The sequence below is a fragment of the Eschrichtius robustus genome, chromosome 17, assembly GCF_028021215.1.
Source record: "Eschrichtius robustus isolate mEscRob2 chromosome 17, mEscRob2.pri, whole genome shotgun sequence".
In the NCBI taxonomy this organism is placed as follows: domain Eukaryota; kingdom Metazoa; phylum Chordata; class Mammalia; order Artiodactyla; family Eschrichtiidae; genus Eschrichtius; species Eschrichtius robustus.
In genome coordinates this window covers 48323492-48336903 of record NC_090840.1, presented here as the reverse complement: position 1 = coordinate 48336903, position 13412 = coordinate 48323492, and the positions used below count along the sequence as shown (strand labels likewise).

Below are 13412 nucleotides of genomic sequence, written 5' to 3'. Positions count from 1 at the left end.
GCAGAAGAGGACAGAGACAAGGAAGGAGCCAGGTAGGGAGGAGGAGGTGGAGAGGGTGGGAAAGGCAGAGAGGAAAAGGGCTTCAGCAGGGATAGGGTGATGTCAGGGAGAGAGAGGGCGAAGGCCTGGGAGGGCTCATCTGAATCATCGCGAAATCGCTGGGGAGGGGAGGAGGCGATTGTAGCCAGTGGCTATTGATTGGTGACTAGATATGTGATGACAGTCTTCTTACATAACTTCAGTACTGTTACCACAAGGAACTTCAACGTTGATAACATACTATTTAGTCCACTCTCTCTTCAAGTGTGTTCAGTTGTCCAACTCAGGACCACACATTGCATTTAGGTGTCGTGCCTCTCTTTAGTTTGCTTTAACGAACTAAAGTAGTTCCATCAGTCTTTCTTCGTCTTTCGTTTTTTGTTTTGTTTTTTGTTTTTCCTTTGTTTTGAGAACAGGCCATTTATTTTGTAGAAAGTTTCTCAGTTTGAGTTTGATGTTTCCTCATGATTGTTTTCAGGTGATGCAGTTTTGTCTGGAATGGGCAGACGTTATGTTGTCTGTGGATTCATATAAAGGGCACACGATGTCAATTTGCCCTATTATTGGTGATGTTAACCTTTTGCTGCGTGCGGGCTTTCTCTAGTTGCAGCAAGCAGGGGCTACTCTTTGTTGGGGTCTGCGGGCTTCTCATTGCCGTGGCTTCTCTTGTTGCGGAGCATGGGCTCTAGGGAGTGCAGGCTTCAGCAGCTGTGGCTCAGTAGTTGTGGCTCGTGGGCTCTAGAGCGCAGGGTCAGTAGTTGTGGTGCACGGGCTTAGTTGCTTCCTGGCAGGTGGGATCTTCCTGGACCAGGGATTGAACCCCCCTGCCCTGCATTGGCAGGCTGACTCTTAACCACTGAGCAACCAGGGAAGTCTGGTGATGTTAACTTTGATCAGTTAGTTAAGGTAGGTTTCTTAACTACCTAGCAGTTAGTCTGCTAGGTTTCTCCACTGAAAAGTTACTATTTTACTCTTCGTAATTTATGGGAAGAGAGTTTAAGACTGAGTATCCTGTATCTCATCAAACTTTTAAAAAAATTTTTATTTTATATTGGAGCATAGTTGATTAACAATGTTGTGTTAGTTTCAGGTGTACAGCAAAGTGACTCAGTTATACATATACATGTATCTATTCTTTTTCAAATTATTTTTCCATTTAGGTTATTACAGAATTTTTTTAAATTAATTAATTAATTAATTAATTTTTGGCTGTGTTGGGTCTTCGTTTCTGTGCGAGGGCTTTCTCTAGTTGCGGCAAGCGGGGGCCACTCTTCATCGCGGTGCACGGGCCTCTCACTGTCGCGGCCTCTCTTGTTGCGGAGCAGAAGCTCCAGACGCGCAGGCTCAGTAGTTGTGGCTCATGTGCCTAGTTGCTCCGCGGCATGTGGGATCTTCCCAGACCAGGGCTTGAACCCGTGTCCCCTGCATTGGCAGGCAGATTCTCAACCACTGCGCCACTAGGGAAGCCCTATTACAGAATACTGAGCAGAGTTCCCTGTGCTATACAGTAGGTCCTTGTTGGTTATCTATTTAAAGTGTAGTAGTGTGTACATGTCTCATCAAACTTTTACCTGCTAATTTAGCATACATTAATATTCTTGCTTGGAACACTTACTACTATGATGGTTATCAAACGGTGGTTTTTCTAATTTCCTAATTTCTACATTATTCCATCTACATTTATTATTGACATTCTACTGTTAGGGAGCACTTTCCCTTTCCCTCCATTTATTATTCATTTATTTAGAGCAATAAATACTCATTAATTCTTATATTAGTCAATGAGTTATGTTATCATCTGTGTTAGTTTGCTAGGGCTGCCATAACAAAGTACCAGACTGGGTGACTTAGACAACAGAAATCTATTTTCTCACAGTTCTGAGGCTGGAAGTCTGAGATCAAGGTATCAGCAGGGTTGGTTTCTTCTGAAGGCCTGTCTCCTTGCTGGTAGACAGCAGTGTTCTCTATGTATCTTCACATGGTCTTCCTGACATGTGTTTCTGTGTCATGATCTCCTTTTCTTATAAGGACACCAGTCATATTGGATTGATATCATTTTACCTTAATTACCTCTATAAAGGCCCTAGCTTCAAACACAGCCACATTTGAAGGTATAGGGAGTTAGAGCTCCAACATATGAATTTGGTGGGGACACTATCAGCTCATAACACCATCATTATTTATTTTGATGCTCAAATTGCCTAAAATTTGTCATATTTCCCTCTATGGGTCATGGGGTACACAACTATGGACATTACCATATGTTTAGAGGTCTCTCCCTCCCTCCCTCCCTTCACTCCCATCTTCCCTTCTCCTCCCCCTCCTGATCCCTTCTCTTTTCTCTCTCTCCATCTTCCTCTCCCTCTCCCTTCTGCAGCACAAGCCAGATGAAGCCTTGGCCATCCAGCAGTCAGTTCACAAATCCCTTGGTAGGAAGAGGAGACTGGGTATCTTTGAGGAAGTATGCTTCATAACATTACAAATATGTACTGTGATTCTTCTCTTTACCTTCTGTCTGGGGTTACTGTGCCCCAAGGAAAGAGAAGTACTTTGAAAGTGGCTAATGATTTGGCTGGATTCCAAGTCAAGAACTGAGAAGGAGCAAGAATACAGGATTAGTGCCAGGAAGTTTAAAGGAGGAATGTGGATGGACCTTTCAGAATAAGCCTAGATTTGGGAAATATTTATTTCTTATATAAATGTTATCAAAAGGCCCTGTAGAAGTCAGTGTGGGCTGCCATAACAAAATACCATAAACTTGGTGGCTTAAACAATAGATGCTTATTTCTCATGCTTCTGGGGCCTAGGAAGTCCAAGATCAAGATGCTGGCCAATGTGGTTTCTGGTGAGAGCTTACTTTCTAGCTTATGGATGGCAACCTTCTCACTGTGTCTTCACATGGGGGGTTGCGGAGGGGGGCAGATCTTCCTCTTCTTGTAAAGCCAGAGTCCTATCAGATTAGGATTCCACCCTTATGATATCATTTAACCTGAGTTACCTCCTAAAGACCCTGTCTCCAGATTGAGCCACAGTGGGGGTTAGGCCTTCAACATAGGACTTTGGGGTGGGCCACAAGTCAGCTCATAGCAGGCTCCCACTTCAGATGATTCTCTTTCTTTTTTTAAGTGAAAGCCACATTCTATTTAGCTAGTGAAAATGTTCAAAACTCCATTGTTACAGAAAGGGATGCAATCACTCACAGATTAAATATAAATACATGACTTGGAATTCTCTGAATCTTAATGCTTTTGTGCTAAACCAGGGCTTACTGAGCCCGGGTAAGTGCCCCCTTTTCCCCATCGTTTATTGTTTAGGAGTTGACTTGGGTATCTTACTTTGCCTCAGAGATAATTTGTTATTCAAGTCATGGTCTCTTCCATTTCTTTCAGAGGAAGCATTTTATAATCAGGTGAACAGTAATAATCAGGTGCCCCATGGATGTTAAGAGATCTTTCTCACGAGCCACCCCAATGCTTGCTCAATGGGCTCAAGTATAAAATGACAAGGATAGAAGGTATGTATGGGCTCAAACCACTTAACATGGTTTTCCTGGCTGAGTGCCTAATTTGCCAGCAGCAGCAAGAGTAACCAACTGTAAGCCTCTGAAATGGTATCCTTACTTTGAAGATCTTCCTTGCAGAAGACTTATTGGACCTCTTTGGGGACAGTAGAGAATCTTTACTGTAATAGACACTGGATTAAATTTGCTTTTCCTGCCCATCATGCCTCTGCCAACACCATCAATTAGGGGATGGTATTATCAAGCCATTACACATCCATCAAGACATTACATTCAGTATCATATCTTATCAAAGAACTCACTTTACTATGAGACAAGCAAGGTAATAGGTTAATTTCTATGTGATTTACTGGTCTTTCCATATACCTCATCATCCAGAAGAAGCCAAACCTATAGAATGATAGGGGGGCACTCAGTTATGGCACAGCCAAGGTAAAGCACCTTTGAAAGTTGGGATGCTATCCTGAGGTTTGCAGAGTGTGCTCTGAACCAGTGACTAATAAATGGTGGTGCCTCCCCCATGACCAGTATACACAGATCCAGTTCTTGCTCTCCAGGCTTCCTATTCATTTGGTGAACTACAAAATAAATTCCTTTTCTGCTTAACTGGCTAACTTGTTTCTATTGCTTACAAAATAAGTATCTAAACTAAGATATAATGCTTACTCTCCCTCCGCTCTCCCAGACCACACTCATTCTTAGCAATTACCAGTCCTGTCTTATTCCTTTAGTCCTGTCTTGATAATATGGAATCATAACCGATACTGTGATTTTACAGGCTGATGTGTTACATCTTGAAGGCATAGTTCATAAATCTTTTTTGCCTTCAAGGACTCCTTTTATCACTTTTCTTTGACATACCCATGTTATGATGTTGTCACAAAATTGCATTTATTATCTATTTCTCCATTAAGTAATCAGGGACATTTTCTGATCAGCATGACATGCAGTGTTATGGAATTAAATTTTAGTTAAAAGAAAAAAAAGAAGCCTGTGCATTATAGCTTTATTAAGAATAAAAGTATATGTTAGACTTTTCAAATTATTAAAAATAAAATGTAAAACATCATACTTTTGTGGACGCTTAGAAACGCAGGAATCTCATTTAACACTAAAATTTCAAAAACTGACTCTAAGAAATGTAAAACTACTCTACTTTCCAAAAGTGTCACTCCGCCACAGTAAAACAGTGAATAAAGTGCTCTGGGTTCTTCGTATCCAAGAGTATAAAAATATACCCATTTTGAGGAATGGAAAAATGATTTTTAAGAAAATAGGAGAAGGTGTTTCTCTGCCCTATTTTTTTTTTTTTTTGAATTTTGGTAGGAACTTTATAAATTTATTTATTTATTTATTTTTGCTGTGTTGGGTCTTCGATTCTGCGCGAGGGCCCTCTCCAGTTGCGGAGAGCAGGGGCCACTCCTCATCGCGGTGCGCGGGCCCCTCACCACCGCGGTCCCTGTTGTCGCGGAGCACAAGCTCCAGACACGCAGGCCCAGCAGCTGTGGCTCACGGGCCCAGCTGCTCCGCGGCACGTGGGATCCTCCCAGACCGGGGCTCGAACCCGTGTCCCCTGCATTGGCAGGCAGACTGCCAACCACTGCGCCACCAGGGAAGCCCTCTCTGCCCTATTTTTAATGCAGTGCAGTCTGGAGCATTCCCAGTCTGAACAGAAAGGGGTATAGGAGAAATATTTTGGATTCTTCACTATTGTGGAGGCAGAAAGGGTGGAGAGGAATAGGTGGCATTCATTCCCTCTTGTCCTCTATGGGTTCAGAATTCGTGTCTCAGTGTACGTGTGTTTAGCTAGCTGAAAGGCCACCAACATTCACTGAGTTTACACAGGGTCTTTTCACTTGGAGTCACAATCCCTCCCTCTCCCTGCTTTATTTCTGAGCATGTTTAATGTCCAGGGTGCCTTAAGAATATGAAGGCTGAGTTAGACAAATGGAATTCCAAATCATTAATGGGTTGTTTCCTAATTTGGACATTGAATAAGTAATAGTTGATGACAATGAATATGATAGATTTAATTGCTTAACAATAAGGGGATGGGCCAGTGTACTGAACCAATGAATAGCAGATGATCTTGTTGGTATTTGCTCTAACAGGGAATGCAGCCTGTCACTTTTCATTCTCACAGCAAGTAAAAACCAGAAGCACAATAAATGCAGGTGCCTGCAGAATTCTCAGAAATTTAGAGCAGTGATTTTGGGGAAGGAAAACCAGAGAGCCTTGTGTGAATTCTGTCCTGTCACATTTACCTGTTGGTATTCTTTCTAAATCACTCTGAAATGCTGCAGAGTAGCATCCAGAAAAAATAAAATAATGTCTGAATGGCAAAGTCCTTTCTTGAAACATATAAATTCCTCGACTTTTTGGTATGAAGATTTTCAAACTCACAAAAAGTTGAAAAGTACGATGAATACCTGTATACCCCCCACTTTGTTTCTCATTTTTATTTTTTAAAATATTCTTAGGGGTTTTTTTCTGTAGTTTTACTTACTTATTTATTGGCCACGCTGCACGGCATGCAGGATCTTAGTTCCCTGACCAGGAATCAAACCCAGGCCCCCGCCGTGGAAGCGCAGAGTCTTAACCACTGGACCACCAGGGAAGTCCCACCTCACCCCCTCCCCGTGTACTGTAAAGTCAACAGTTGTTAACATGTTGCTGCATTTGCTCTACCTACTTGTTTATCTACATTTATTTTAGGATTTTATTTACATTTATTTTAGCAATTTGGAAGTAAGTTGCAGATATCATGACACTTCATCTGTAAATACTTCAATACATATCTCTTTAGAATAATGACGTGACTTAAAGTAGCTATTTTTTGTTTGTTTGTTTTTTAAATTTTATTTATTTATTTATTTATGGCTGTGTTGGGTCTTCGTTTCTGTGCAAGGGCTTTCTCTAGTTGCGGCAAGTGGGGGCCACTCTTCATCGCAGTGCGTGGGCCTCTCACTATCACGGCCTCTCTTGTTGCGGAGCACAGGTTCCAGACGCGCAGGCTCAGTAATTGTGGCTCATGGGCCCAGCTGCTCCGCAGCATGTGGGATCTTCCCAGACCAGGGCTCGAACCCGTGTCCCCTGCATTGGCAGGCAGATTCTTAACCACTGTGCCACCAGGGAAGCCCTAAAGTAGCTATTTTTAATGAAAGTAATAGTAATCTTCTAACACAGGGGTCAACAAACTATGGCCTGCAGGCCAAATCCTGACTTTGTAAATAAGGTTTGATTGGAACACAGCCGTGCTCATTCATTCAATGAATGAAATTCATTCATTTACATATTGTGGCTGCTCTAGTGCTACATCAGCAGAGTTAAGCAGTTGCCAAAGAGACCATATGGCCCAAAAAGCCTAAAATCTTTACTATTTGGCTCTCTACAGAAAAAGCTTGCCAACTCCTGCTCTAATAAATACAAGTGTGGAAATATTTACAAAATCTTCATGAGCCAAAGGATTTGACTGTCGTTCTTGCATGGCAAGTGTTTCTTCCCCTAGCGTTTGGGTTTTTGCAATGTTGTGAACCACAACTTAAGGTGTGGATGGATGGCTACAGCGGGGAGTTAGGGAGATAGGAGTGGGACTGAGGAAGAGAACTAACATCCACTGCACACTTATTATGTACACGGCCCTGTGCTAGGTGCTTCATACACCATTACGTTTACTGTGATCCTCATAACAATACCATGAGGTAGACATTATTATTCCTGTTTTTTGATGAGGAAGCTGAAGCTTAGAGAGGTTAGACAATTTGACCAAAGTCCTGCAGGTATTAAATAGAAAAACCAAGAACCTAAATATATCTCCAAAAAGATATGGCAAAAATCAGTTAAGATTCCCTAGGAAGAATTCTCAAACATTTTGTGGTCATGATTCATATATATGAATGTAGAGATGAATGAGTACTTTGGGCTTCCCTGGCTTCCAGTACAAAACCATGGTAAGATCCCTGTGAGAAAGCACCTAAGGCCTTTCTTTAAAATATAGTGAGGACATTAAGAAAAAAAAAAAAGTATATATATATATATATATATATATATATATATATATATATAGTGAGGACATATATTAAAGACCAGAAATTTGTTATTATAAAATGAAAAGCACCCAGGAAAGTCACCTCAAGTGCTTTAATCATATACTTTCTAAAATGCAGGTAATATTTGGCCTGATTCCTTTGAGGGAAAGTAGATATTAAATAGCATTCAAAGTATAGAGCTCATTATAAAAGTGTAAGGCATCATTAGTTTGTCTCTGTCTAAGCATGCATGCCTCAGAACCAACTAGGCTATTTCATTGCTCTCTACTTCTGAAATTTAAGTATGTATGAGAATCGTGGAGGCTGCTCATTAACCTCAGATTCCCAGGCCCTACATCCAAAGTTTTCTTCCACAGACCTGGGTGGGGCCCAGGGCTCGGAATTCCAGGTGATTCTGAATCAGGTGATCTGGGAGCCATACTTTGAAAAATACTGCTTTAATTGATGTTTCACAAGCTCTATTGAAAACAACCACTTTTTTATTAAAAAGGAGCTCTTTACGTAACAATGCATGCTGTAAAATAATCCAGTGTAAAATAATTCAAGCAGTACTGAAACATACAAAGTAAATGTTCTCTCCTCACCACCTACTCTTATCTCTCTCATCCAAGATACGTTCCGATGATTAGCTTTCCAGACTTGAATTGTCTATGCATATACCAACATATATAGTGGTTAAGAATGATGAACATTTGAGGTTGTTTCTATTTTTGTTTTGCTATTAAAAATTAATGCTGAAATAAATATCCTTATTCTCATGTCTTTGGGCAAGTGTGACTGTTCCTGTAGGATAGATTCCTAAAAGTTGACACACGATGACAGCTTACCTATTGGTCAGATGTTACCTTTTTTTGCGTGTGTGTGTGTGTGTGGTGGTGAGAGACTTTCTGTGCCTAATATTTTGAATGATTCGTTACTGGATATCTGTATCAAGGTCCAACGTTCACAACAAAAAGATTTTTAATTAGACCTGTTATCACTCCCAGTGAAAATTCGGCTTACAAGTTCCCACTAACACGGCCACAAAAGAGGTGAGTTTAGGGGAGCCAGAGGGGGGCGCCACCGTTCTCCGACAACTTGTACCGGCAACTTGGGTGAGGGCAGGGGAGTGCACGGAGCTGCTTCAGGCCCGGCGGAACCGACGGCAGAGGGTAGACCCGGGAGCTGCGGCACACCCCGGTCCTCCCCGAGTCTCCTCAAGAGCCCCGACTTGGGGCAGAGATGCGCTCAGCGGCGCTAAGACCGAGGTCCAGCCGCCGCCGCCGCCGCCTCTTCTCACCGTCCCTCCCGCCTCACTCTCAGTCGGCTTCTCCAACTCGTGTCCACTTTCCTCACTTCCTCAGTCCTCAGCTATGAGCAGCGGAACACACACGGCGAGGTTTACAGCCCGCAGCCGGCAGGTGGGCAGCACCAGTCAGCTGCCAAACCAATTCAAAGTCCGTAGAGATACCCACATCACCCCTACTCTTCTTGCCCCGCCCCTTCCGCTTGTGATTTGCTTCCGCCTCCGGTCGCGGGGCCCCAGCCCCGACGTGAAGAGCTTGGCATTGTGGGATATCCTTCTTTTCTCGCTCTCCGGCCATCTTGGCGGCTGCAGTGCGTGAGTAGGCTCCTCCGTACCGAGGTTTAAGCCACGCGGGGAGTCCAGGGAGTTGCCGTTTGGAGCTTCGGATCCTAAACTTCCTGTCTTGTCCTCTGTGTTCTAGACTGGGGGCGTCCCGCGCCTAAGGCAGGAAGATGGTGGCCGCAAAGAAGACGGTAAGTGTAGCAGGCCAGGGCCGGAAGCCTGTTCACGTGGAGAGATGAGTCTCGGCCGGGGCGGGCAGGTCCGAGCACAGTGGGCGCACAGCGTGCCCGCTGGCCTTGTAGGGGTCCAGAATGAACCCGAAGGACTCTCTCAGGGATTTGGGACCCTCTACGGAGGTTTTATTAAGGGGTTCAGCTTCCAGGAAGCTGGATCCAGTTTTGAGTGGTTACAAACAAGGCCTTCAAGTCCGTGTTACATGTTTGCTTTGTAGAAAAAGTCACTGGAGTCGATCAACTCTAGGCTCCAGCTGGTTATGAAAAGTGGAAAGTACGTGCTGGGGTACAAGCAGACTCTGAAAATGATCCGACACGGCAAAGCGAAACTGGTCATCCTCGCCAACAACTGCCCAGCCTTGAGGTAATTGAAAGAACCTGAGTATGTTTGTCTCCCACTGCAAATTGGTCGTGAGCGAATATCCGGGAATGTGAACTTGCAATCTGGGTAGCATAAACTGGGTATCGTGTAAAATTTTGTATTACGAAGGGACACCTGGAGAATAATTTAACGGTTGTTGATTTTTGGCTCTTGATTTTTCTCTTCCTCGTCATATTCTCTCCTCGTATGAGGTTCTCTTTGGGAGAAATGCGTGGCAGAAGGGGTAAAAACCAGAGAACGTCGAAGTTTGAGGGCAGCGCAGAAACATAACTTGTTTGTCCATGTGTCCTGCCTTTTGGGTCATTTTTTTTTAACTTTGAGATGCTTTAAAAGAGCTTCATTTTATGAACTTGTTGTAGTGTAGAAAAGCTAAGGTCAGAAAAGTTCAGGCTGGCCTGTGGAGCTGCAGGTTCCCAGTTCCCCCAGTTTTTGCTTGCCTCACTGTTTTGAAACTGAATTTAATGGGTATTGTAAATAAGTTAAAGAAACTTGGGCCATGCAGAATATAAACCGTGTTTTCAGTCCCTTTCCCTTGTTGATTTTTCTATGGTAATAACATAACCTCACAGCGTTTCATATAGTGTCTGTAGGTAATTGGCAAAGCCTGGAGAGATCTCTTCTTCCATCCCATCCCCTCCCAAACCTTTGGTCTTATTCCAAACCTTTCATGCTTACCTTCTATAGCAGTGCTTTTCAAACATGAATATGCACACAGTCACGAATGATCTGGTTTAAATGCAATTCCTGATTGAATGGATCTGGATTGGGGCCTGAGATTATGCATTTTTAACAAACACTTTTTGGCACTACTTGTCTGCGGATCCACACTTTTGAGTGAGTAGTGGCAACAGTGTATTAGGACTCCGTTCAAATTCGTAAATCCATTCATGTCTACCTACTTAGTGGACACAAAACTGCTAACTCTGGGTAAGCACAAGCATATGGCATTCCTGGTTTTATTGCACTTCACTTTATTGCGCATCGTAGATACTGCGGGTTGGTTTTTTGTTTGTTTGTTTTTTGTTTTTTTTTACGAATTGAATGTTCGTGGCAACCCTGCATTGAATGAGTCTGTAGGTTCCAGTTTTTCAACAGCATTTGCTCACTTCATGTCTATGTCACATTTTTGTAATTCTCGAGATATTTCAGACTTTTTCTCTGTTATTTGTTATGGTGATCTTTGATGTTACTACTGCGACTCCCAGAAGGTTCAGATGATGGGTAGTTTTTAAATTTATTTATTTATTTTTACAATAAAGTATTTTTTAATGTATGTACGTTGGTTTTTTTAGACACAATGTTGTTACACACTTAATAGGCTACAGTATAGGGTAAACACAACTTCTGTATGCACTGGGAAACCAAAAAATTCCTGTGACTAGCTTTATTGCAGTATTTGATTTATTGCAGTGGTCTGGAATGAATATGCAGTATCTGAGGTATACCTGTAATATCACTCTCCATCTAGGTTTCAGAGCACCAGAGGGTGATAGAAATGGCTTAGAAGTTGTCATGGGAATTATATAATGTAAAGTGTCTGGCGATAGTAAATGCTAAGTAAATGATAATTTTATTTTGTACTCTTTTCCACGAGCACAGGTATTTACTGGTTGTCCCATCCCTTGTAAGGGATCCAAGGAAAGATGGTTTGTAATGAATAATGGATATGGTAATGTTTTTAAGAGTAATAACTGGCTTACTGTTTGAAGGCCTTACCAACATTAGAACTAATGAAAGAAGTAACATTTAATCTGTGTCACTTGGTATGGTATTTATTTACCTTCTTTTGGTTCCCAAAGGAAATCTGAAATAGAGTATTATGCCATGTTGGCCAAAACTGGTGTCCATCACTACAGTGGCAATAATATTGAATTGGGCACAGCGTGTGGAAAATACTACAGAGTATGCACACTTGCTATCATTGATCCAGGTATGCTTTTTAAATCATAAAGTAATGCTTTTCCTTTATAATGTAATACAAGTATTTCTTGCTATACAAATGTCTTTGGTTTCTAAGTTCAGATGTTGAGGATTTGGATATAGCAAGGGATATGCTGTAATTTTATTTTACAGAGAATTGATAATGAATGTCAGTACAGAATTACCTTTTTATAAATGAAATTCTTTTTACTTTGAGATCATGAGTTTCATTTCATGCAGCACCTAAGAAATGATGACTTTAGGGCCTTGGTAAAAGGTGAAATTATAAAGGGACAGAATAATCAGGTGAAACAGTAGAAAAAAGGAATGTTTACTGGCTGCCTGAGAACAGATGGATAAAATTAAGTTGAGAAAAAGAAGGGCCTACAAAAACATGTCATGTTTTGAACTTACGAATTTTTAATTAATTCATAAAATACTGCGAATATTCTCGCTGTTCTGATTTTGTAATAATCAGGGCAGGCTAAACATTCGCTATATTAAGACCATGCATGTGTCCCCAGACCTAGTTCTTTTCCTAGGTCTGGTTTTATAAATGCTGGTGATAAACCAAGTCTGATTTACATGATGAATCTTATGTGGGAAATGTCTGTGACTCTACGTATCCAATCAACTTTGAGAAATGGTAGCACAGCTAGTGTAATAACTTTTGAAGATAACCATTGCTAATTTGATGATTACCTGTTGACATTAAATGAATTGTAAAATTATTGTGTTTTATTTTCTAGGTGATTCTGATATCATTAGAAGCATGCCAGAACAGACTGGTGAAAAGTAAATCATGCACAATTTTTCTTTAATAAAACTGGCCAGAGCTTCTTTTAAAAATACTGTATTCATTTCAGTCATTTTTTTTAAATTTCTTTTTGTTTCAGTATACTTTCCTGAAGCTAGGATTAGAGAGCATGGGGCAGCTAGATATATTGGCAAGACTTCCCAGACATCCCAGTTTCTTCCCCTGTTTTTGTAAAGGGAGTGCACTGAGTTCCTTTCCTGTACTAGATTTTTAAGAGACTTAATTTTCATCATTTTCAGTCTCAGGATATTGTTATTTTATATTTGAGTATGTCAGAGGCAGCAAGGTTCAATACCCAGAATCTAACCAGAATTGCAGTGTACAGTCCAGCTTAAATCCACCAAATCTGAGTAGCAAAGAGGATTAAGTGAAATATGCTCCTTCCACCCCAAAATTTTCACAGGCTGAGAAAAGTTCTGTTGAACTTTAATGAAGCAAGGTCTTACCGAAGGATGTGCAGTGGTTAGGGTAGAAGAAATGTACTTGGACAACTTAAGACTATTCCTAGATCTTAAATAGTGTTAATTCCACAGTTTTGCAAAGTGTGTTTTATATTATTTTAGTCCTAAAAGATACACTGTGAGGTAGGTTTGGTGTTCAGATTTTGGGGAAACTGCATACTACATCTCCCAAGTATGTCCTATGTAAACCTTTTCCCACATTTAATAATATCCTTTGGAACATTCAAAGAAGTTAACTTGGGGGAAGAATGTTGACTTAGATTTACAGAGCTGAATATTGCTGGTAGGGTACCCTGCACAATTTGTGTTGGGTTCTAAGGTTGCAGAAGTGTCAGAAATGTCTTTTGGTCTTCAGAATCAATCAACTTGGGTAGGCAGTTTTTGGTGGTAGAGGAATGAGCCATAGGAGATATGGTTGCCTTCA

General features: G+C 41.4%; 1 protein-coding gene and 1 non-coding gene across 3 annotated transcripts; both read left to right on the top strand.

The window, feature by feature from the left end:
* Window positions 1–13: 13 nt before the first annotated feature.
* RPL30 (ribosomal protein L30) lies at window positions 14–12559 on the top strand. 2 transcript variants are annotated; one of them, XM_068525608.1, is made up of 5 exons: window positions 14–32; window positions 9315–9366; window positions 9627–9772; window positions 11590–11720; window positions 12460–12559. In XM_068525608.1, exons 2-5 carry the CDS (start codon window positions 9346–9348, stop codon window positions 12507–12509), a joined length of 348 nt encoding a protein of 115 aa, XP_068381709.1. In that variant the 5' UTR covers window positions 14–32; window positions 9315–9345; the 3' UTR covers window positions 12510–12559. The 2 variants fall into 2 exon arrangements, with proteins under 2 accessions (XP_068381709.1, XP_068381708.1); XM_068525607.1 differs by lacking the exon at window positions 14–32 and adding an exon at window positions 9161–9208.
* LOC137751669 (small nucleolar RNA SNORA72) lies at window positions 12150–12281 on the top strand. The gene has a single exon (XR_011070915.1). It is a non-coding gene; the product is annotated as a small nucleolar RNA SNORA72 (small nucleolar RNA).
* Window positions 12560–13412: the final 853 nt, after the last annotated feature.

Coding starts and splice junctions, on each gene's coding strand:
- RPL30 (XM_068525608.1), top strand. CDS start 9,346: ATGGTGGCCGCAAAGAAGACG. Junction 9,367..9,626: donor TGGTGGCCGCAAAGAAGACG/GTAAGTGTAGCA, acceptor TTTGCTTTGTAG/AAAAAGTCACTGGAGTCGAT. Junction 11,721..12,459: donor ACTTGCTATCATTGATCCAG/GTATGCTTTTTA, acceptor TTTATTTTCTAG/GTGATTCTGATATCATTAGA.